A 21983-nucleotide genomic window follows, 5' to 3' on the forward strand; every position below is an offset into this window, starting at 1 on the left:
GTGAATGAGCCAATCAGCAACTTAATAAATTCGTGACGCAAGCGATGATTGAGGGAGGCTGTGAGTGGGTGAGTGGGGCAATGAGTGAGTGAGGCAGTGGTAAGTCTGTGAGAACTGGTTGGTAAATGACTTGAGGGAGACTACGACCGGGTGAGGCCGAGTGAGTGAGGTTGAGTGTGTGAGGGAGGACAAGAAAACATGAAAATGCTGTAAATACTCATCAGGTATGGCAGCAACTGTGGAGAAGGAGATCGGTCTGAAACATAAACTGTTCTCTCTCCTCAGATGCTGCCAGACCTGCTGACTACTTCCAAGAAGTAGGGGGGGTTTGGGAACATCCAATGAATCTGGGGATTTTGCTAATTCCCTCTCATACACACAAGTACATACTTGTGAACCACTGGAATGAAATGGCTACAGCTTTAGAAAAGGCAACACTTCCTTGTTCAGCGTTCACTTCATATTAAGAGGCTAAAGCGAAGACAGGACTCTGTCCGTGTAACCGGGAACTGACGTTGAGTGATGTGACCCGCTCAGCGGACGCAGGGAACCGAGAATACTGTTTATATCTGAGAATAGATCTCTGCGAATCTCAAGTGAAAATAAGGCCAGGCAAGTCTAACAAGAACCTCCCAGCTGGTAAAAGAAAACACAAGAAAAAGTTAACCAAACGCCGAGGCCGTGCCGGATAATGAGTAGCAGTGAACTGCAGGCAGTGTCATCACACCCTGAAAACACAGTCTAGGCGAGATCCCTTCCCTCTCCGGATCCCATATGCTCAGCAATATGATTCGGAGATGATGACCGGGTCAACGTGGATCACAACTGAAGGGAGGCTGACAGCCTGAACTCGAATAATTCAGCCAGAGAACTGAAGAGAGCATTGTATATCAACACTACCCACCCCCAACAGGGCAGCAGCATCTAGGAAGCAGGGACCTGTGGATGGGGATGGTGATCACAGGCTGGGATCTAATCTGAACGAATTCGCTCACTGAAGTGAAAGGGGCGAGCTTACCTCTGAATGCTTCCGTGTTCCTTCGGTGCTCTCATGTAAAGCGTGGGATGGTCGGAAGCATCGAAGTGGTTCGGTGACTCACCCCGAACTAAGGCGAGAGTCACCGGGACTCCCACACAAGTTCTGCCGGAGAGCAGGATTCGGTCAGAGCTGAGAACAGGTTGAATAAGAGAGCGGGGAATCATCGGGAGAGGCAGCCGCAGCGGCGAGAAGGGAACCTGAATGTGAAGTTAACTCAGCAGTTTCCCGGGAATCTGCCCCGGAAACGGAGCCTAAGGGCGAACATATCAGTGCTGTGGAGAAGCGGCGACCCGAAAGACGTAGCCCTCCATCTCATATTTAATACAAGTGAGAAGTGTACAGAGTAGGAATACCATCATTTATCTAAACATTTTAAATTGCTTTAAGTGATATTTCTGGCCATTGAGTAGAGAGAGAGAGAAATTTTTTCTCAGACATTTTTTTTAAAGCTAACGAATGTTTTCGGGGCTACAGATAACGTGTATTTATTATGTCAGTAACACTCCAGTACAATAGGCGAGATGAAGGAAAAGTCCAAAAATGCCGCGAAGACGAGAAGAGAAAAGGAAAACGGGGAATTTTACGAGCTGGCTAAGTTACTGCCTCTCCCCTCGGCCATCACCTCTCAGCTGGACAAAGCCTCAATCATCAGACTGACCACCAGTTATCTCAAGATGAGGGCTGTATTTCCTGAAGGTAAGCACTATTTATCTGAAAGAATATTCAAACAAGTAGTTTGATTCAAAATCCCCGCTACAGTAGTCGGAGTTGCTTGATGTTCTGTGCTCTTATTCTTCGAAGCGTCTTTTCTAGTTGAATCCAGGGTCCTATTATTAAATAAAAATCAACTCTCTTTAAGGTTAACTGCTCTAAAAATACAATCTTTAGCCAAAATTGAACATTTTACAAGAGCTGGCTTGCAGGGTATAAATGTTCGCAAGGAAAATCTGCTTGAATTGATCCATTATTCATAAATTTGCCTTTGAAAAATGTAAACATTTCTACATAGAATTGCAGTTATATCGTGCACTAAGTCTTATACATTATGTATCATTTTCCACTTACGATTTACATTTTTTTCTGCATGTTGCATGCTTCTGCCTGATTTTATTCTGACTATGTAACCCATCCATATTTTCTAACTTTCACGGTACTTGAATATTGTGTGTAATTTCGTGGTAAACCAGCCTTTTAACGTCCAAGTGTTCTGTGGACGCTCTCGCCAGTTAATTTGTCGGCCACAATGATATATTATTAATCATTGCATTTAACGAACTGGATCTAAAATAATTTCTCGCTCTCGCTCTCTTTTTTGTGAATGCTACTGGCCGTCAGTAAAATGAAACTTTGAGCAATTTCCCGACTGTGTAAAGTGCCAAGTGACTGTTTATGAAGGTGTTGAAACAGAGAAGGATGCAAAACTTCCTGGACACCTTCATATCAGTCAAGGCACAATCTCGGGATGATTTGAGTTTTCACGGATTTCATGAGTCACCTAGTGAAGTTTGAGTTATTCCTGACAACTGATTAGTCAAATGTCCTTACCCAAAAAAAGACATTTTTGTTCGCTCACATTGTAACTAAAGAATTTGTTTTTAATATTTTAATTTGTTCCAGAAATAATCTAGAGCACTTTAATTTAATTATTGCGTTATTGGGGCCTACAGTTGAAGACATACACAAACTAAGGGTTTGCATGTGTAGTACACACACAGACACACACAAACTAATGGGGTGGAATTGCATTGCTCGCGAAGTGTAGCCAATTCTTACATACACTGATAAAAGAATGCACGTGATTCATAAACAGGTTCTTCTTGAATGCATTTACGATATAGCGTCACAGAGGGACCAGCGCAATCCCCTACACCCCCCACAACAGATAGATACTTTTTACAGGCCTAGTTCTAGGCACCGCATTCTGAGTGTCACACTTTTCCACAAGAACTCCATAAAGCTGCACGTACTATAAGGAAACAGTCCTTAAACAGGAAATTTGTACAAACCAATAGGAACAGTATTTTTTTTCCAGAGAAGAAGGGAGAAAATCATTGTTTCAGTGAGATTGTTAACACGTTTTAATTCGAAAATACTAAATAGTCAGAAATGTTACATTTTCCACCGACATTTTCCTTAAAAAAAGAGGGGAAATCCGTTGATTATTCAATAATGTGCAATACATAAATAGTATTTTTTAATCGGAAAGAAGCGCCCCGTCCTTTCGTAAAATATAACCATTATTCTATACAACACCAGTAGAGAAAACTCGCAATTAAATTGTGATTTAGATGGGAATGTAAGAATATCAAGTCCGTCTTTATACACAACCGTATGTCTCCCGTGTAATTAGAATTATACAATTAGAATCGCCAAGTTATAATGTGGTAGTTTGATATATTTCATTGCATAGGAACCAGAGGTCGGATATGGCTAATCTCAGATAGAATCAGGTGGCAATTTGTTACCGAGTCATTGTGTACATTGACATTGCAATAAAATTCTGCGCCCTAAAATTTTCATTAAATCCTGGTTAATGTTCGATGAATAACTAAATAAACTGACACGTTCCGCTCCGTGATATATGCGGCTGTCTTGTTGCAGTGTGAAATAAAGGTTTGCATATGACAGGATGCACTGGACCAAGCAATGGTAATAACCCAGCCGTCATTTCAGATATACAATAGAGATTGCGGGGTACCTCCACCACACTAGAACAGTGACAGAAAGAATCATTATTCTGAGCCTACTTTGCAATTACCTTATAGATCAGACAAAATGCTACAGGCAATCGCAACTTTGGAAAACAAGTTATTTCATCTGAGTTAAATATTAAATGTTGCACAGTTATTAAAAGCCGATATTGTTCGCGGAGATCCTTAAATATATACCAACATTTATTGTCTAACTGGGATTAAAGCTCAAAATTGTGAGGACATACCTGGTCTATAAAGCCTTGCTGAAAATTAGAAAAAGGCATAATTATACATTTATATGTGCTTTATAAGATGATTTTACATAAACCACACATTTTACATATCCGGTCTTTTTTCCTGCTGGATTTAGGTGTAAAATTAAGTTGTATCTGAGGTCTCTTAAATTTCTCTCGGCTTCCAAGAGGGGTGTAGTCTGACTATTGAACAACCGCCCGCGTAAGTACATGTGCAGCAGTATCTCAACTTGTCGCGCTTGCACGCACCATTTCCCCATATTTAAACAAGGCATACTTCAGATAGTCGTGACGTTGACAGGGAGAGAGGGGGAATTCGGTTTCCCAAAAGGGTTAAGGAGTGTTTACAAGTACAGGTGTAAACTACCTTTACATCTATATCTGGTCTATAGTTTTTAAAATAAATCAATATTTAAATATTAGTTGCAATTGGTTTTCATAATCTAGAAGGATTAAGTACAAGATTTAAACAAGCAGTTCACTTTTGTTTGAATTGTGTAGACAGCCTCTAACAACAACCCTTTATGTGAGCTTAAAAAGTCTGCAATGCCCCATGTAAATTACCCCTTCAACTATGGGGTCTGATGGTTGTTCCAACTTTTGAGGGGGAAAACTATGCCATTTGTTTGTTACGAAATAATAGTCTGGAGTGTGCAATGATCGATGCTGCAAAATGTAATGGGAACACAATGTAGAGCGGATGCATCTGACCTCAGATATGAATAGAGGGCAAAAATATCATTTTCATCTCAGATAATTTGTTTATCTAGGAGAAGAATTACACCAGCAGTTTGTAGCACTGCTGTTGTATTTTTCACCCATAAACCGTCCAAGATTTTGTACGGAAATCTGTGGCTAGATTTATAAAGGGACAGTTATTAAATAGAAGGTGGTCAGCGCCATCAATAAGACTGTAGACGGTCAGAGCAGCAGTCCGCTCTTGATGCAGTTCTTTGTTAAGGCACTAATTCTCGGCAGTCAGACTGTTTGATTCTCTAGGATCGGAGTGTTCCGTTCGGAGTGTTTGAACTAACCCATAGAGCCCATTCATAACTCACCTTCGTTAATTACACACATACAAAACGTACTAATTTGCAAAAATGAGCACCAGTTAGATCGATTTCAGATAGGTACTTAAACTGGGCGCAATCTAAAGAAAACGTGAGAGATTTTACATCCATAGGATTAAACAGTTACAAATTTAGTTTTATTTTATTTTATTGGAGAGGGATGTGCCACCGCCGTTTGCATTATGGCGCAGTGCCCATTCTTTCACTTGTATTTTCTGCTACGGAATAGCGCGGCTCGATGACTGTTTAATAAATTCAGCACATATATTAACTATATATCTGGAGAGGTCCGCCAGATTTTAAAAATCTGCCATATATAAGCTGCACACCATATAACAAAAAAACGAAAGCCGTTTTAATCAGATCCATTTATTTAAACTGCACCACACCATGACTCAAATGAACACGCAGCAATCTGAAAATACAGATTTCAAGTAATCTGTTCTTCAGGGGGACCTCATGTTAGTAGTAAATGCACGGAAAGTGACGTCTCTGATATTTCCCGGCGGCACAATGAGACATCTGCTCCAATCAACTCCTTGTCCTTTTTCCTTCTGTTCAAATAGCAACTCAAGTTTGTAACAGATCTGACCAGATTTATTTTGAAAGCATATTTGTATTACAATATAACCTGAAACCATGTCTGAAATGTTTACTTCGTTCGTTACAGCTTTGAAAGCAAAGCTGACACTGTCAAAAAAATGACAATTAAATGACTATTCTAGTGGTATGCATCTGAAGACATTCCCAATTTAATTTCTAGAATGGTAAATCAGGGACCGCAGGATCACACTCAACTTGACTTCGACGCTACTTTCAGGTTGCTCACTAGCGGCACATATACCCGTGCCTTCCCCCAAAACACAGCCGCGCCATTGCAATAAACGTGCCAGGGAGAGGGTGTGAAATAAACATGTCTTTTGGACACACCCAATTTTCCTCAATGTAAATCCTCGATGTCCTCAGTTTTACCGGGTTGGGATGGGGGGAGGAGAACTGTTTCTTTGTAGGTGAAGCAGTGTTTATAACAAGGCGGCAGCTGACAACTCCCACTCACTCATAGCCCATTTATTGATCGTTACAACATAGATTCGTATACTGCCACAGGAAGATAAATTATCGATTGCACAGGCATAACCCCTTATCAGGTGGAAAGGTGTCAAAACAGACTGACTCTGGTAATAGGAAAGTAAAAATTAGCAATAAATCTAAGGGGGGTGGGGCTTCGTGTCCCATATTATACTAAATATTTGATGGTGTTGTGTGATTTTACTCTTCCGGACTGGCACAAAGACCAGTTTTATTCTGCCACGTTCTAGTCCATGAAAAGCAGTGTCAGGTGTCCATTATCGCTAAGGGTATAAGGGTTAACTGGGGATTCAACCTTTTCTGCTGCACTAAAACCAAGTGAAGTGAGATCCGGCCCAAGAGGACATTGCTTCAATTTGGTACCAAGTGTAGTATAACTGTCGGCCCTGTGTGAAGTGCCCACATATTCCCTTGGCTTTATAAAAGCAGATTTATCCTGCAGCTCAGACAATGGATGCAGTTTACTCTCCATTAGCTTACTACCGTGTTTACATTTCTTGGCCTCTAGATGGCTGGAATCATAATTGTCCTGCCCAGAGCTCTTCCCAACTATTAAAAACGTAAATATTAACTATTTAAATTAACGTCAGGCAGTTTTAATCGTGCCCAGGGGCCTTGGTAAATCAGCTTTGACACTGCACTAGATTTACATTCGTTTAGTATTAGCGTAAATACTTGGCACTAATGCTAAACTTGCAATGTAAATACACCCTTAATTTTATCAGGAGAGTGCACTTCCCTGTTGTTTTAATTGTAAAAAATGCTACGAGAAGTGAAGCTGTGCCTAAGTATGTAAGCAGTATGACTACAGCTAGAGTGGGGGATGCATTGCTCAAACTGTTATCGGTTGGTATCCAGACATCCGTGGCGTTATATATTTCTTTAAGTGAACCAAATAGCAAACACCATCTTAAACATAAAAAGCAGCCTCTCAGATTTACACATTATTATTAACATATACATACAAGGTGCCCGCCTTAGCTCAGTGGTACTACTCTCGCCTCTGAATCAGAGTTGGTGGTTCAAACTTCATTCCAAAGTTTGTTCTATACTGAAACTTCAGTGCAGTACGGAGGGAGTGGTGTACTGTCGAGGGTGCCGTCTTTCAAATAAGACGTTGAACGGAGGCCCCGTTTGCCATTTCAGATGGCAGTGAAAAAGATTCCATGGCACTATTCGAGAAGAGCAGGGCAGTTCTCCCGGGTGTCATGGATAATATTTATCACAAAAAAAACGATTACCTGGTGAAGTTTGTGGAATCTTGCTGTGCCGTTACCCTATATTACACCAGTCACTACACTTCAAAATTACTTAATTGGCTGGGAATTAGCTTTGGGACAACCTGGGACCGTGAAAACGGCTACATAAATACAAACATTTCCTTTCTTGTATGAAGATGCGTATTACCTTACTGGTATGCATGCCCCAATTCACTCATACAATTACATATATGAAAACATAAACCCAAGCGCAAATACACGTATGCGTTGAGGTACAGACATACAAGCAACTACACATGCGCACAAATTCATATACTGCACACGGCAGACACATATATAAGAGGCTCTGCATACAATACATAAATTCCCACATATATAGGTAAATTACAATGCATTTTTTCTCCGTCCTACATAATGTAAAGTCTTGATAGGTAAAAGACATTCATTCAGGCTGAAATATACACTGCTTAAAAATGCTGAGCTGAAACGCCTACCAGAGCAGTTAAACCGGAATCGGAAGTCAGGTCAATAGAATAGTTTCTCATTGTTACTGCTGTGAATTCTTTAGTTGTTTGATAAAAAATAAACCTATTAGTTTCTTCCAGGAATATTATAATTGAATTTGACTGGTTACAGGTTCCAAAGAGAACCAGGGAATGTCGACATACAGTAATGGTAGAGAACGTAAATTATTTTAATCTGTATTGCAGCATTAACATGGCATAAAATTGAAAGTTAAACCTGGAACCATGTACATAAAGTAAATCAAGTTATTATAAATGTTTCTTCTTTCTACGGCACAGAAACACTGGAGTTAGTCAGCTCAGGAATGTACATTCTGCACTGATGCGGGCCTATAAATAATGAATACTGTATAGAATTTAGCTAAACTGAGTGACAAATCTGTTAACTGCTTTAAGATACTTCTGTGACTAATTATGTGAAATGGCTGCAAGGCGAATTGGAGGGGGTTGGTATGTTTATATTGATACAAATGGGATATGAGAACTACTTCACTCTCGCCGTATTCATTAAGACATTAATCAATGCAGTCCTAGGAAACAAAAGGTAACTATGCTTTCGGAAAGCTTTCCACAATAAGGGTTCCATGACTGCTCCTAAAAAAGAGTAATTATTTTACATTTTCCTTTGGTTTTGGTAGTTTTTTATTCCAGATTTAGGGAGTCAGCAGAGAGAGAGAGCCTCCCGGTTAATGGATGTTGCTCGAAAACATATTCGGTATTAGGATTTAGCAATACCGATTTTGGAATGGGGAAATGTAAAACAACAATCCTCTGGAAAACATGTATTAAGAAGAAACTTGCTACTTGCTTTTGTGAACTTTGATTAACGACAGTTTCATATAGATCACACCGGAGATTGGTCAATGAATTAGAGTATACATTCATGATTACTACATACTGCAACCAACGTCAGACAATCTAATCTCACCCGCTCAAGTTTATTTTTAAGTTTTTTGAATAATACCGTGGAAATACATTTCCTATGAATTTTTTCCCCATATACATATCTAATTGCACTGCACCCTGTCCAAACTACCTGTGGTGACTGCAATATGTAAACATACTTACACACTTCAACACACAACCTGACATATTCAGAAAAGGCCGGTGTCTATGAGAGTTGTTATTTCAATCTTGATTAATGTGATAGAAACGCCAACTGTACGTATGATGCCGAAAGGGTTAAGTACACAGACCTGCAAAAATCTAGACACAGTGGATGCTGGAAATCTGAAATGAAAAAAAATGCTGGAAATGCACAACAGGTTAGTCGGCGGCTGAAAGAGTGATAACGCGGTTGACTGGTCTATTTTTGCACTTGCCATTCTCATTTTTAAATTTTAATGATGGCTTCATGATCCGAAGTAGCTGTCGACGTATTTGTAATCGGTGTGAAGGTGGTGTACAGAGCCCTGTTGCATTTGTCACCTTGTAAGATTTTATTGCGATGTTGCCGTGTGTGTCCCGCTAGATTATTAATCCCATGCGTTTAGTTTTATTCAGCAGTAATGAATGGCAAGGTGCGAGTTCCTGCATTGTACAGTAAAACCCTAATACTTTATCTGGGTTTGCAATTAGGTACCAGAGTGTTATTCGAAATATGCCTTGATTTATTGTTTTGCTTAGAGTTGGCAAACCGAGATTCAAATAACGACAGTCACACGAGCAACAAGGAAAAATGTTTTGCAGAGAAGCGGTGACACGAAACTTCCTAGTGGCTACGTGTGAAAGTTACATCACGAATGACATTACCAATTCATTACTTAAATACAAAAACACGTTGTAATAAAATTGCTTAAGAGGTGCTGATTAATATTTAACAGTGAAGCGGGAACAGAAGCTTTCGAATGAAGATTCTAAATGTGTTTGTGCCACACTAAAAATACAAACAGGAAATACTGGAAACACTCAATAGGTCAGACAGCAACTGTGGAGCGAGGAACAGAGTTAACCTTTCAGGTGGATGGTTGATCTCCACAGATGGTGCCTGACCTGCAGAGTGTTTCCAGTACTTCCTGTATTATTCCAGATTTCCAGCAACCCGCTTTTGTACTGGAAAGAGTACACTGCTACTGTTTGAAAAGTGAATGATCGAATTAACATGGAACTTCTCACTGTGCATGTACGTGTGTCCGGATGTTCGTGTATGCTGCCATGTGTACGATTTTTGAAGCCGAGAATGCATCAATTTCTGCAACCCAGACTAAAGACTTAGCTTTCACAGTTCCTTGAACCATCTGATGTTTAAGGATCAAGTGCCCCTGAAAGATTTCCGTTGTGCACGGGAGCACCTTTCTGTTCACACCGTGGGGACAAGGTTGTGAGGGTGGTGGAGGGGGGTAGAGAGGGAGAGACTGTAGCCGGCCACGTGACACCAACGCTACACAAATAAATCTCTCCCCGCTCCATTCAGCCATTAGATGGGACTGTGTCAATGTTTAACGAACTCTAGGAGGCTGCCCAGAAAGGGTGGCCACACATAAACCCGCTGAAAACACTTTCGGTCACTTATCAGAACTTGGTAAAGCTAAGGAGTCAGATTTTGCACTGATTGCTCCCTGGCCTATTGTTGCTTTTATTCGCATGCCCTAACATATCCACATAGGCGACTCTCTACCACAGCGTTTGAATTTCAGGAAAACATGGAAACAGAATAAAGGCCAAGTGGCACATTTCCTAGTCCAAGAAAACGCCGCTTTTCTTATTTCAATGGAGACTTTCCACAGGACATGTAATATGCTATCATTAAGCTGTTTTCAGAGAAAATATAAGGAAATGTCGAATCTTTTACTTTCCATGTTTGCTGGAATTATATTGTCATAGTCGATGAGCGTTGGTTATAAGGAGATGAAGATAAGTGACAGATTTAATAACGTTAGACCTTGCCGGCACCCTCTCTGCGTACTGACCTTTAGGTGTTGCTGGGGGAGTGAACAGTCACAACCCGCGGACCTCACGCCTGAGGGAGAGAAGCTCACAGCAAAGCAAAGGGTCATTATTAAAGCTAACTTGGAAAAATAGAGAGAAGGAAAAAAACCTCAAGCTTTCCTTTTGACCTTTGGAAAGTGAAAAAGAGGAAGTAAGGGTACAGACAGAAAACACAACAGTCAGTTCATGAATGGTTACAACCGCGGCGGTGTTTTAACGCTACGGTTAACTACACTACCTTTAGGGATTATGTCACACGTTAGTGCAATATCTTTTGTTTGCACAAGATAAAATAAGTGGCGAGGTGAGAGAAACAATGTTTCTCGTTGTACATACAAAGATTGAGAATTCGATACGGTCATTTATTCTTTTACAACCCATCAATACATCAGCGATAGCCTTTTACATATTCACACATTTTGTCTGAAAGGCCCAAGTCTATTTGGAACATCGGTGCGGTTTATTTGTACTGCGCTTAGTCCTGCCCATCCTATTATTTGCAATAATGTCAGGAGGTGCAATGAGCGCTGAATATGGCCAGATTAGATATATTGGACTTCATTACAGACTGAAGGACAAAGGGATTTGGTACCAATTCGAACATGTCAAGATAATGACAGAAACCTGCTTATCACAAAGGCAGTCACTCTCCTGGCATCTGTAGTTCTTGGGAGGGGGTATAATTAATAAGAGGCCTGGTGTGAAAGGACCCAAGACATTTTTTCAGTTTTTTTTCCCCCAACAATCCTTTCATAATAATTCAAAGTACTTAATTCAGTAACAGTATCTCGACAGGTTTCTGTTAATCCATTAATCATGGTCAAAATGCCTAACCACGAGAGATTTACAATCTTAGCACAGGTGACATTCACCTTTGTCTTCCTCCCTATTGCACTTTAATGGGGTTTAAGCCAATTTAAAGGAAGCCGGCAGTTTCTGAAGTTTATGTGTGTTCCTCAGATTTTCTAGTTAAATTTTGTCGAATATGTTTACCTTTATAATAATGGACCTTTCCCTAGGTCCCAATCTGAAACCCAGTTTCAATTGAAGAGAAATTCTAACCTGGTTAGGGCTATTCCCCATTACCCTAAGTACAGCCCACTGTTTTTGTTGGTAGACAAGAGACTGTGTGAAGGCCCATTTCAGGTTCCAAAAAAAAAATCGGAATCAGATTATTGGTTAAATGACCCAAACCCAATGCCTTTTTTACGACCTGTCAAAAACAAATATTTGTTTATACATTTTATTTTGGGGAATTTTGCATTGAAATTTACGATTAAGAAACAAATTACCATATAGAAAATGTAAAGTTATATTACAGTGACACAAATTGAAACACAAAAATCGGGCATTATTTAGGACTTTTAAAATAGTGAGGCCGCTTAAAATGAGACGCGGTCCTTCTAGTCAGCAAGTGTTGTTTGAGCTGAACTAACACAGTGAATTAGTTGCACGACCGCCGCGTTACTACGTTTAAAACAAGAAGAAAGGAAGATGTTTGCACCTGTCAAAGTCCCCTTTATATGCCTCTTAAACTTTAAGTTTCTGATGCCTTATGTAACGAGTTGCTCAACTCATATGGAACTGGATTTTCATATTGTGCCAATGCCAATCCATAGGGAGTGTTCGGTAGGAATATCACTCCAGCTCCACAAAGCACCTACCGTGGAGCCTCAGCTCCTAGTGTCGAGTTTCATGTTTAATGAGCTTGAGTTCAAATAATATTTACTCAAGGATGAGGATACTCAAAATATATCACTACAAAGCTTTGATTCTACTGGATCCAAGTATGGAATTTTAGAATACAGAAGGAAGCCATTCAGCATATGACGCCTGTGCGGGCTAACGGGAAGAGCGATCCACTTAGTTCCATTCCCCTGTCCTTTACTCATACTTTTCATTTTTTAAACATTTGTTCACTTTCCTTTTAAAAGCTATTATTTATTCTGCTTCAATAAAAAACTTCTTCCTTTGTCCTTTCAGTGATGTTTTTAGATTTATGCCCTTTAGTTAGTAACCAAAGAGAAGAGATTTTCCCTTACTTATCAAAATCTTATAATGTTTGAATACATTGATTGGTTCTCCTTTTATAATGAAAAGCGTTTGTTCTTTTAGGCTTTCCTCATAACGAAAGTTTCTCATCCCTCGCGTTGTTTTCAGTGGCTCTCTTCAGAACTGCCTTAAATATCCTTCCCAGCGTTAAGTATCCAAAGTGGACACAATATTCTATAACTGGCCAATAATTTATACAAGATTAGCATCACATCTGCCTCTATATTTAATGTCTTTATTCACCAAACCTTTACAAACTTGTCCTTCCACTTTTAAAGATTGGTGCATCTAAACCCGAGTCTCACTTCTCCTTTACTCCTTCTAAGGCTTTGCCATTTAATGTATATTTTCTCGCCTTATTCTTCATCCCAATTGTATCACTTTGCAATCCTCTACATTAAATTCCATTTGACATTTATTGGCCCAATCTATTAACCTCTCTCATGAAGTCACTTACAGTCGCTTTTACGTTTAACCACGCTCCCCATCTTTGTATCATCTACAAGTTGTTGATATTGTACTCAAGTATAAATTATATACATAGACAGAGAGGGAGAACATTAGCCCTATCATCAATCCTATGGGGTATCACTAATTATATCCCTCCAGTCTGAAAAAAACATCCATTAACCACTAATTTAATTTTTGGTCTTTCACCAACTTCCTACCCATGCTGGCAAATTCATTTTAATATCACGTACTTTAATATTAATCACAAACCGTCTACATAGCACATTATCTAAATACCTTCAGAAAATCCATATGAATATCATGCACTATATTTCCTTTATAAATATACTCTTTCTCCAAGAACTCTTATCAAATTTGTTGGACAGAACTAGCCCTTTTACAAATAGCTGTGCGAGCTGCCATGTTTTCTCGGTGAGTACGGATGTTGTTCTACATTATCGGCTTTAGAGGCCTGTTTGTTGTTTGGCTAACTGATCTGTGGATGCCCAGTATATACGTTTCTCCGGTTATAAAGAAAAAAATCACAGAATCACAGAATAATACATTGCAGAAGAGGCCCTTCGGCCCATCGAGTCTGCACCGATGGATTAAAACACCTGACCTGTCTACCTAATCCCATTTGCCAGCACTTGGCCCATAGCCTTGAATGTTATGATGTGCCAAGTGCTCATCCAGGTACTTTTTAAAGGATGTGAGGCAACCTGCCTCTACCACCCTCCCAGGCAGGGCATTCCAGACCGTCACCACCCTCTGGGTAAAATAGTTCTTCCTCAAATCCCCCATAAACCTCCCGCCCCGCACCTTAAACTTGTGACCCCTTGTACCTGACCCTTCAACTAAGGGGAACAGCTGCTCCCTTTCCACCCTGTCCATGCCCCATGTACACCTCGATCAGGTCACCCCTCAGTCTTCTCTGCTCCAGTGAAAACAACTCAAGCCTATCCAACCTCTCTCCATAGCTTAAATGTTCCATCCCAGGCAACATCCTGGTGAATCGCCTCTGCACCCCCTCCAATGCAATCACATCCTTCCTATAATGTGGCGACCAGAATTGCACACAGTACTCCAGCTGTGGCCTTACCAAAGTTCTGTACAATTCCAACATGACCTCCCCGCTTTTGTAATCTATGCCTCGATTGATAAAGGCAAGTGTCCCATATGCCTTTTTTACCACCCTATTAACCTGCCCTTCTGCCTTCAGAGATCTATGGACAAACACGCCAAGTTCCCTTTGTTCCTCGGAACTTCCCAGTGTCAGGCCATTCATTGAATACTTCCAAAGGGTATCGCCTCACACTTTTCAGTGTTAAATTCCATCTGCCACTTTTCTGCCCATGTGACCATCCCGTCTATATCTTCCTGTAACCTAAGACACTCCACCTCACTGTTAACCACTCGGCCAATCTTTGTGTCATCCGCGAACGTACTGATCCTACCCCCCACATAGTCATCTATGTCATTTATATAAAGGAAAAACAATAGGGGGCCCAGCACAGATCCCTGTGGTACACCACTGGACACTGGCTTCCAGTCACTAAAACAGCCGTCTGTCATCACTCTCTGTCTCCTACAGCTAAGCCAATTTTGAATCCACCTTATCAAGTTACCTTGTATCCCATGTGCATTTGCTTTCTTGATAAGTCTTCCATGTGGGACCTTGTCAAAGGCTTTGCTGAAATCCATGTAAACTACATCAACTGCTCTACCCTCATCTACACACCTGGTCACATGCTCAGAAAATTCAATCAAATTTGTTAGGCATGACCTCCCTCTGACAAAGCCATGCTGACTATTCCTAATCAAATTTTGCCTCTCCAAGTGGTGATAGATTCTCTCCTTCAGAAATTTCTCCAATAGTTTCCCTACCACTGACATGAGACTCACTGGTCTGTAGTTCCCTGGCTTATCTCTACAACCTTTCTTAAATAGTGGGACCACATTAGCTGCTCTCCAGTCCTCTGGCACCTCCCTCGTGGCCAGAGAGGAATTAAAAATTAGGGTCAGAGCCCCTGCAATCTCCACCCTCGCCTCCCACAGCATCCTGGGACACAAATCGTCTGGACCTGGAGATTTGTCCACTTTTAAGCCTTCCAAAACCTCCAATACCTTGTCACTCCCAATGACAATTTGCTCAAGAACCTCACAGTCTCTCTCTCTAAGTTCCATATCTATATCCTCTTTCTCTTGGGTGAAGACAGATGTGAAGTATTCGTTCAACACCCTACCAATGTCCTCTGGCTCCACCCACAAACTTCCCCCTTAGTCCTTAATGGGTCCTACTCTTTCCCTGGTTATCCTCTTCCCATTGATATACTTATAGAATATCTTGGGATTTTCCCTACTTTTACCAGCCAGAGCTTTCTCATATCCCCTCTTTGCTCTCCTAATTGTTTTCTTAAGCTCCATCCTACACTTTCTGTACTCCACTAATGCTTCCATTGATTTGCTCTCCTTGTATTTGCTAAAAGCCTCTCTTTTCCTTCTCATCGTACCCTGAATGTTTCTGGTCATCCATGGTTCTCTGCGCTTGTTGCTCCTACCTATTACCCTAGAGGGAACATGTTGGGCCTGTACCCTCCCATTTCCTTTTTGAATGCCCCCCACCGCTCTTCTGTAGATTTCCCAACAAGTAACTCTTTCCAGTCTACCTTGGCCAGATCCTGCCTTATTTTGCTAAAATTCGCTCTCCCCCAAACCAAAACCTTTTTTTGCAACTTGTCTATTTCTTTCTCCATAACAAGCTTAAATTGTACCATGTTGTGGTCGCTATCACCAAAATGCTCTCCCACCAACACATCAACCACCTGTCCGACTTCATTCCCCAGAATTAGGTCCAGCACTGCACCCTCCCTTGTTGGATCCTCTACATATTGAGCTAAAAAGTTCTCCTGTATACATTTTAAGAACTCCACTGCATCTAAGCCCTTAACACGATGACTATCCCAATTAATGTTGGGAATGTTGAAATCACCTAATATAATTACCCTATTATTATTTTTACACACCTCTGCAAATTGTGCACATATTTGCTCCTCAATTTCCCGCTGATTATCTGGGGGTCTATAATAAACACTTAGCAATGTGGCTGTCCCTTTTTAATTCCTAAACTCTACCCATAAAGCTTCATTTGATATCCCTTCCAAGATATCATCTCTCCTTACTGCAGTAACTGACTCCTTAACTAATATTGCAATGCCCCCTCCTCTTTTACCCCCTCCTCTGTCTCGCCTGAAGATTCTATATCCTGGGATTTTGAGCTACCAATCCTGCCCCTCCCTCAACCATGTCTCCGTGATGGCTACTATATCACAATTCCACGTGTCAATCATTGCCCTTAACTCATCCGTTTTACCTGCAATGCTCCTGGTATTAAAGTAGAGGCCTTCCATCCTGGTCTTACTCCCTTGAAACTTACTTCCACTGTATTCCCTCTGACTTGTTCGCTTTCCTGTGTTTAGCTGTGTCCCTATTCTGCTAGGAGTCTGCATCCCCTCCCCCCTGCCAAATTAGTTTAAACTCCTCCCAACAGCACTAGCAAACCCACTAGCAAGGATGTTAGTCCCCCTCTGGTTCAGATGTAGACCATCCCGTTTGTACAGGTCCCACCTTCCCCAGAAACGGTCCTAGTGGTCCAGGAATCTAAAACCCTTCCTCCTGCACCAACTCTTAAGCCACGCATTCATCTGTGCTATTCTCCTATTTCTATACTCGCTAGCACATGGCACTGGGAGTAATCCAGAGATTACAACTCGAGAGGTCCTGCTTTTTAGTCTACTGCCTAACTCCCTGAATTCTTGATGCAAGACCTCATCCCTCTTTCTACCTATGTCATTGGTACCAACATGTACCATGACCTCTGCCTTATCACCCTCCCCCTTCAGGATGCCCTGCAGCTGTTCAGTGACATCCCGGACCCTGGCATCAGGGAGGCAACACATCATCCTGGAGTCACGTTGACGGCCACAGTAGCGCCTATCTGTTCCCCTGACTATAGAATCCCCTATTACTATTGCTCTTCCTCTCTTTCCCCCTTCCTGTACAGACAGGCTGCTTGCGGCGCCAGAAGCTTGGCTCTGTCCGCACTCCCTGGAGGAACCAGCCTCATCTGCCTCCAAAATGGAATACCGATTTGCAAGCGGGACCCCAGGGGACTCCTGAATTACCTGCCTGTTTCTCTTGGACTGCCTGGTGGTCACCCATTCCCTTTCTTCCTCAAGTCCCTTCAGCTGCGGTGTGACCACCTCCCTATACGTGCTATCCACAATGCTCTCAGACTCGCGGATGCTCCACAGTGTTTCCAGCCGCCATTCCAGCTCTGAAACCTGAGCTTCCAGGAGCTGCAGCTGGACACACTTCCTGCACACATGTTGGGCCCACAGAACTGGAAATGCTCCCAGATTCCCACATGCAGCAAGAGGAGCATACCACAGCTTCAAGCTCTCCTGCCATGCCTAAACCCTTTAAATTTAAAACTTTAGAAGATTATAATTTTTAAAAAACCAATTAAGTCTTGCTAAAACAATGACTTACAATTCAATCCACTTTGAAAAATACCCACCAGGACTTGCTCACAAGTCAGCTGTGCTCTTTGGAAACTCTCGGCTCCCCTCACTCTGAGGACAGGTAGGAAATGAAAGGAGCTCCTCGCTCCCTCCTCACTGAACTTCCTCAGTCACCAAACTTCTACTTTAACACTCTAATGCAACCCAAGTCAGCACTCCAGTGCAAACCTCAGCACTCCAGGAGGAGTATATAGAGGTATATTACAGTATAGAGGTACAAAGAGGTATATTGATAATCCTACACTCCTCTGGTACAAGGATGTTTGCTATATGGTGGTCAGAGCCATTGCTAGTTTTTCTCTGACTTCATTCAGCATTCTGAGATGCATGCCATCAGCCTTCACCCTACCCCCACCCCATACCTTTTCCAATTTGACTTCTGCCATTTTTAGTACTACTTCCTTACCTATAACCATCCCATCTAACTCTCTATCTTGCACAGTCTTGTTCTCATTAGCACACTTTTCCGTAAAAACTAAGGCAAAGTATTTATTTTGTATCCTTCGTCAATTTTGCGGCATCTCTGATCAATTGTATTCCATTCTTTTACATCTTTATAATAGACATTACCAATTCCCTTTATGTTATCCGCAGTCCAACTCCAGACCGTCTCAGCTTTTTAATCTTATTTAGCTGTCTCTTTGTACTTTCTATACTCTGTTTTTCGAGTTCAGTTGTAGATTTGGCATGTGTCTTTTTAATTTTAATTTTTCTACTCCATAAATGATCGCCAACGTTTGCTGCACATCCTTTACTACTTGTGGGAATTTATTTATCTTGCATCCTAAATAACTATTTGAATGCTTCCCATTCTTAGTCCATTGTCTTGGCTGTCGTTTTTCTTTCCAATTTATCAGGGCTAGTTCCTCCTCTCGCTGTCTGCATGTGGATATGTATATTTTTGCAATACTTCTGTGAACCTTAGTTCCAAGTCTATTCTTTCCAAATGTTCTTTAAACGCTCTTTTAAATGTTACTTTAATATGTTTTTCTTGACAAAAGCGCAATGTTTGTATTCCTTGATTACCAAACGACATACCATTGAAATTATGAAAGGTAATTAGCATCAAATCGTATGGATTCCCCTCCCCCCACCGCTAGAGTGTCTTGTTACAGGGGCACGATCCTTGTTCTCTTCAGTGTGTTTCTTCCATTGCATATCTTAAAATGCACAACTCATTGAGAACCCATCCAAATTCCTTCATTTAAAATAGACCAGCTTCTGTTTGCGATAAATATATAGATAGGCCTACAATTCTTTGCAATATCTCAACTAGATGTGGCCCGAGCACTAATCCACACCTCCTCAACGTAATATGGAGATTAATAGGTTACTTCGTATGGATGCCTGGGTATAAATCATTTGGAAAACGTTTCAAACAATTCATTCCGGTGGCAAGTTTCCAGTTCCTACAGCAGAGATGCATTGTTTGGTGGTTTTCAATTTAAGACCAGAATGTGAAACTGATAGATTGTTGAGTTAGTAAAGGGACGCCTGTTCCAGAAAGCGAGGGGGGTTTACTATTTGATCTTGAATTTGTGAACCCTGTAGAGTGTTAATAATGGCGGGTTTAAAGTCTCTCTCCCCACGTTTGCTACTCGACAGCTGAAGAAATGTCTGCGAATTGCACAAACATAGAAAATACATCTTTCTCCTTGGTAGTACAGTAGCATATTTCGGGATTGTGGACAGGGTGTTTTTGGAAGATCATTTAAATTACCACTGCTACATTGGCCAGGATCTTTGTGAGTTCTGTGCCGTTTCTGTCTTAACTTTCTATTGAAATCTTAAACTAACTTCAAACAAAAAAACGATTTCCACCCAAAAGACTTATTTTTGATGTTCTTTTGTTAGCGCCTGTTCATTAGCTTCTGCGTACCAAAATACTTAAGGAAATGTTTTAAAAATCGCTCAGTCGGACGAAAATCCATTTCTGTTCTATACAAAGTAGATGAAACGGAATGTTGAGCTCTGCGTTCTAGACTTACCGGATTAAAAAGTTACGTTGACTGAGTTTCTAATCAGCAATTCGATACATTTAAAATGTCAAACTTCCCAAATAGTTACAACTTTCTTGTATCACATTTTCTAACAACCCCTACCTACCACTCCCAAAAGAAAATTCTTGTATTAACACTTGAGGCCTCAACTTCTTTGCCCAGGGAAGAACTATCATTTTATGGTGAAATATTAAAGGTTACATCAAATTCTGGATGTTTGGCAGGAAGTAATAAAATAATTTACTCCAAGCGTTGAGAGCACAGCGTAAGAAGAAAAGCTCCTTGGGTTTGCAAATGTCACAAGAACCCCAAGATTAAAATGCAGTTGTTTCTTACTATCTCACTGCCTAGTCTATTAATTTGCACTTTAGGGTACAGTTTAGGGTACAGGGCATTGATGCAAATACATTTTGCGTACACATCAGTTCAGAAGTGGCAGGCTAAGTACTGCACTGAGACCATCGCACACCGGTCTGAATTAGTGTAGAGTACAGTATTGGTCTGATCAAATGGAAACAGTGCTACTGATAATTAATATTGGAGTTGAAGTTACACTGATGACTTTTGAGAAGTCACATGATTCACATGAGGATTTAATAGAGGTTCTAAAGTTGTCTTTTAAAGGAATTCGTTCCCTAATGTGCATTAGTTAGAGGATACTGGATGAGTGAGGCTGAATTAGAATACAATTAAATGGTTTGCAGAGCTATATTAACTGCCAGAGTTAAACTGGAGCACTATGCAAGTGTCTCAACCCTGGACTGTCTGTATCTTTTGCTACCAATATAGTATTTTCATATTTCTGATTATGTTTCGTTGCTTCGATTTAAAATGCACTTCACGAATGGCATCGCGGGCTATTGAAATGGATGGATGCAGTTATACCAGCTGGTCTGAGATGAGTGCATGTTTTTGAGCCTCCATCAATTGGACAGGCTGGAATTATACTATACCAACACTCAGGTGTATTTCCGGGCTCCTGGATATGTGGCCTTGATGTTGGCGTACTAGTACACGCCCTCATTAATCTCCCTGCGCACAGCAAGCTTGCCGAATTGTGGCGGGAGCGCAATGGCTATAAGTAACCCTTCTGGACTCGAAGTAAAAACGCTGGACTCTTAAACAAATAGCTCCAGGGACTTTACCAGATTTCGGCTTCGTAATGTCGGCGTACTGCTCTGCACTAACATTCAGTGCTTCAGGCAGGAGGAGGAAGGTGCTTACCCTCTTGGGGATTGGGATGTCAAATTGCTGATCGGGGTCTTTAGTTATACTGCCACCTTTGCTTCCCACTGACCCTGCAGTCATAGTATATCTCCGGTATTAAACGAACGTATTGAATTTGGCTCCCTGCTGTATAAATTATCAGGAGTTAGGCTCGAAATTAAGAAGCAAGACCTGGACGGTAATAATCTCTGGATTATTGCCTGAGCCACGTGCAAATTGAAGCAGGCAGACCTGGAGAATTAACACGTGGTTAAAGGGCTGGTGTGAGGAAGAGGGGTTCCTTTTCATGGGATACTGGCACCAGTTCTGGGACAGGAAGGAGCTGTACAAAGGGGACAGGCTCCACCTGAACTGGGATGGGGCCCGCGACCTAGCAGAAAGATTAAACAGAGATGCGGTGAAGGCTTCGAAGTAGTAAGATGGGGGAGGGATCTACAAGAAACATAAATAGCCTAATTGTAAACAAAGCAGGAAAGGAAAGCAGAAGAAAGAATAAAATAACTCAGGACATTGATGGCAATGGAGTAAACAGAGTTATAGAACAGCAGTCTAAAAAGATGGTGAAACATAAAGGGAGAGGAAATCCCATTAAACGGAGTTAAACTGTCTGTACAGCAATGCACACAGTGTAATAAAACAGGAGAGCTGGAGGCAATCATGCATTGGGAGAAACCAGACATCGTAGGGATTACTGAGACATGGCTACAGAAATATCAGGACTGGGAATTAAACATTGCAAGGTATAACATATTTAGAAAAGATAGAGAGAGAAAAAGAGGAGCTCTACTTATTAGGGATCACATAGTGGCTGTAGAAGAAAAGGGATGCAGCTATCAGCAAGACAAAAATAGAAT

The 21983-nt window shown here is 41.1% G+C and overlaps 1 protein-coding gene across 3 annotated transcripts in view; it reads left to right on the forward strand.

The window, feature by feature from the left end:
• Positions 1-253: 253 nt before the first annotated feature.
• sim2 (SIM bHLH transcription factor 2) overlaps positions 254-21983 on the forward strand; it is a 106393-nt gene continuing 84663 nt past the window's right edge. Inside the window, exons 1-2 of one of the 3 annotated variants that reach the window (XM_068040042.1) lie at positions 254-1366; positions 1537-1735. In XM_068040042.1, the coding sequence (XP_067896143.1) occupies positions 1561-1735 (175 nt within the window). In that variant the 5' untranslated portion in view covers positions 254-1366; positions 1537-1560. Of the gene's footprint in view, positions 1736-9094; positions 9155-21983 lie in introns of those variants that run through there. The other 2 variants (XM_068040041.1, XM_068040044.1) reach the window with 2 other exon arrangements.

Source organism: Heterodontus francisci, chromosome 10 (genome assembly GCF_036365525.1).
Source record: "Heterodontus francisci isolate sHetFra1 chromosome 10, sHetFra1.hap1, whole genome shotgun sequence".
Classification (NCBI taxonomy): domain Eukaryota; kingdom Metazoa; phylum Chordata; class Chondrichthyes; order Heterodontiformes; family Heterodontidae; genus Heterodontus; species Heterodontus francisci.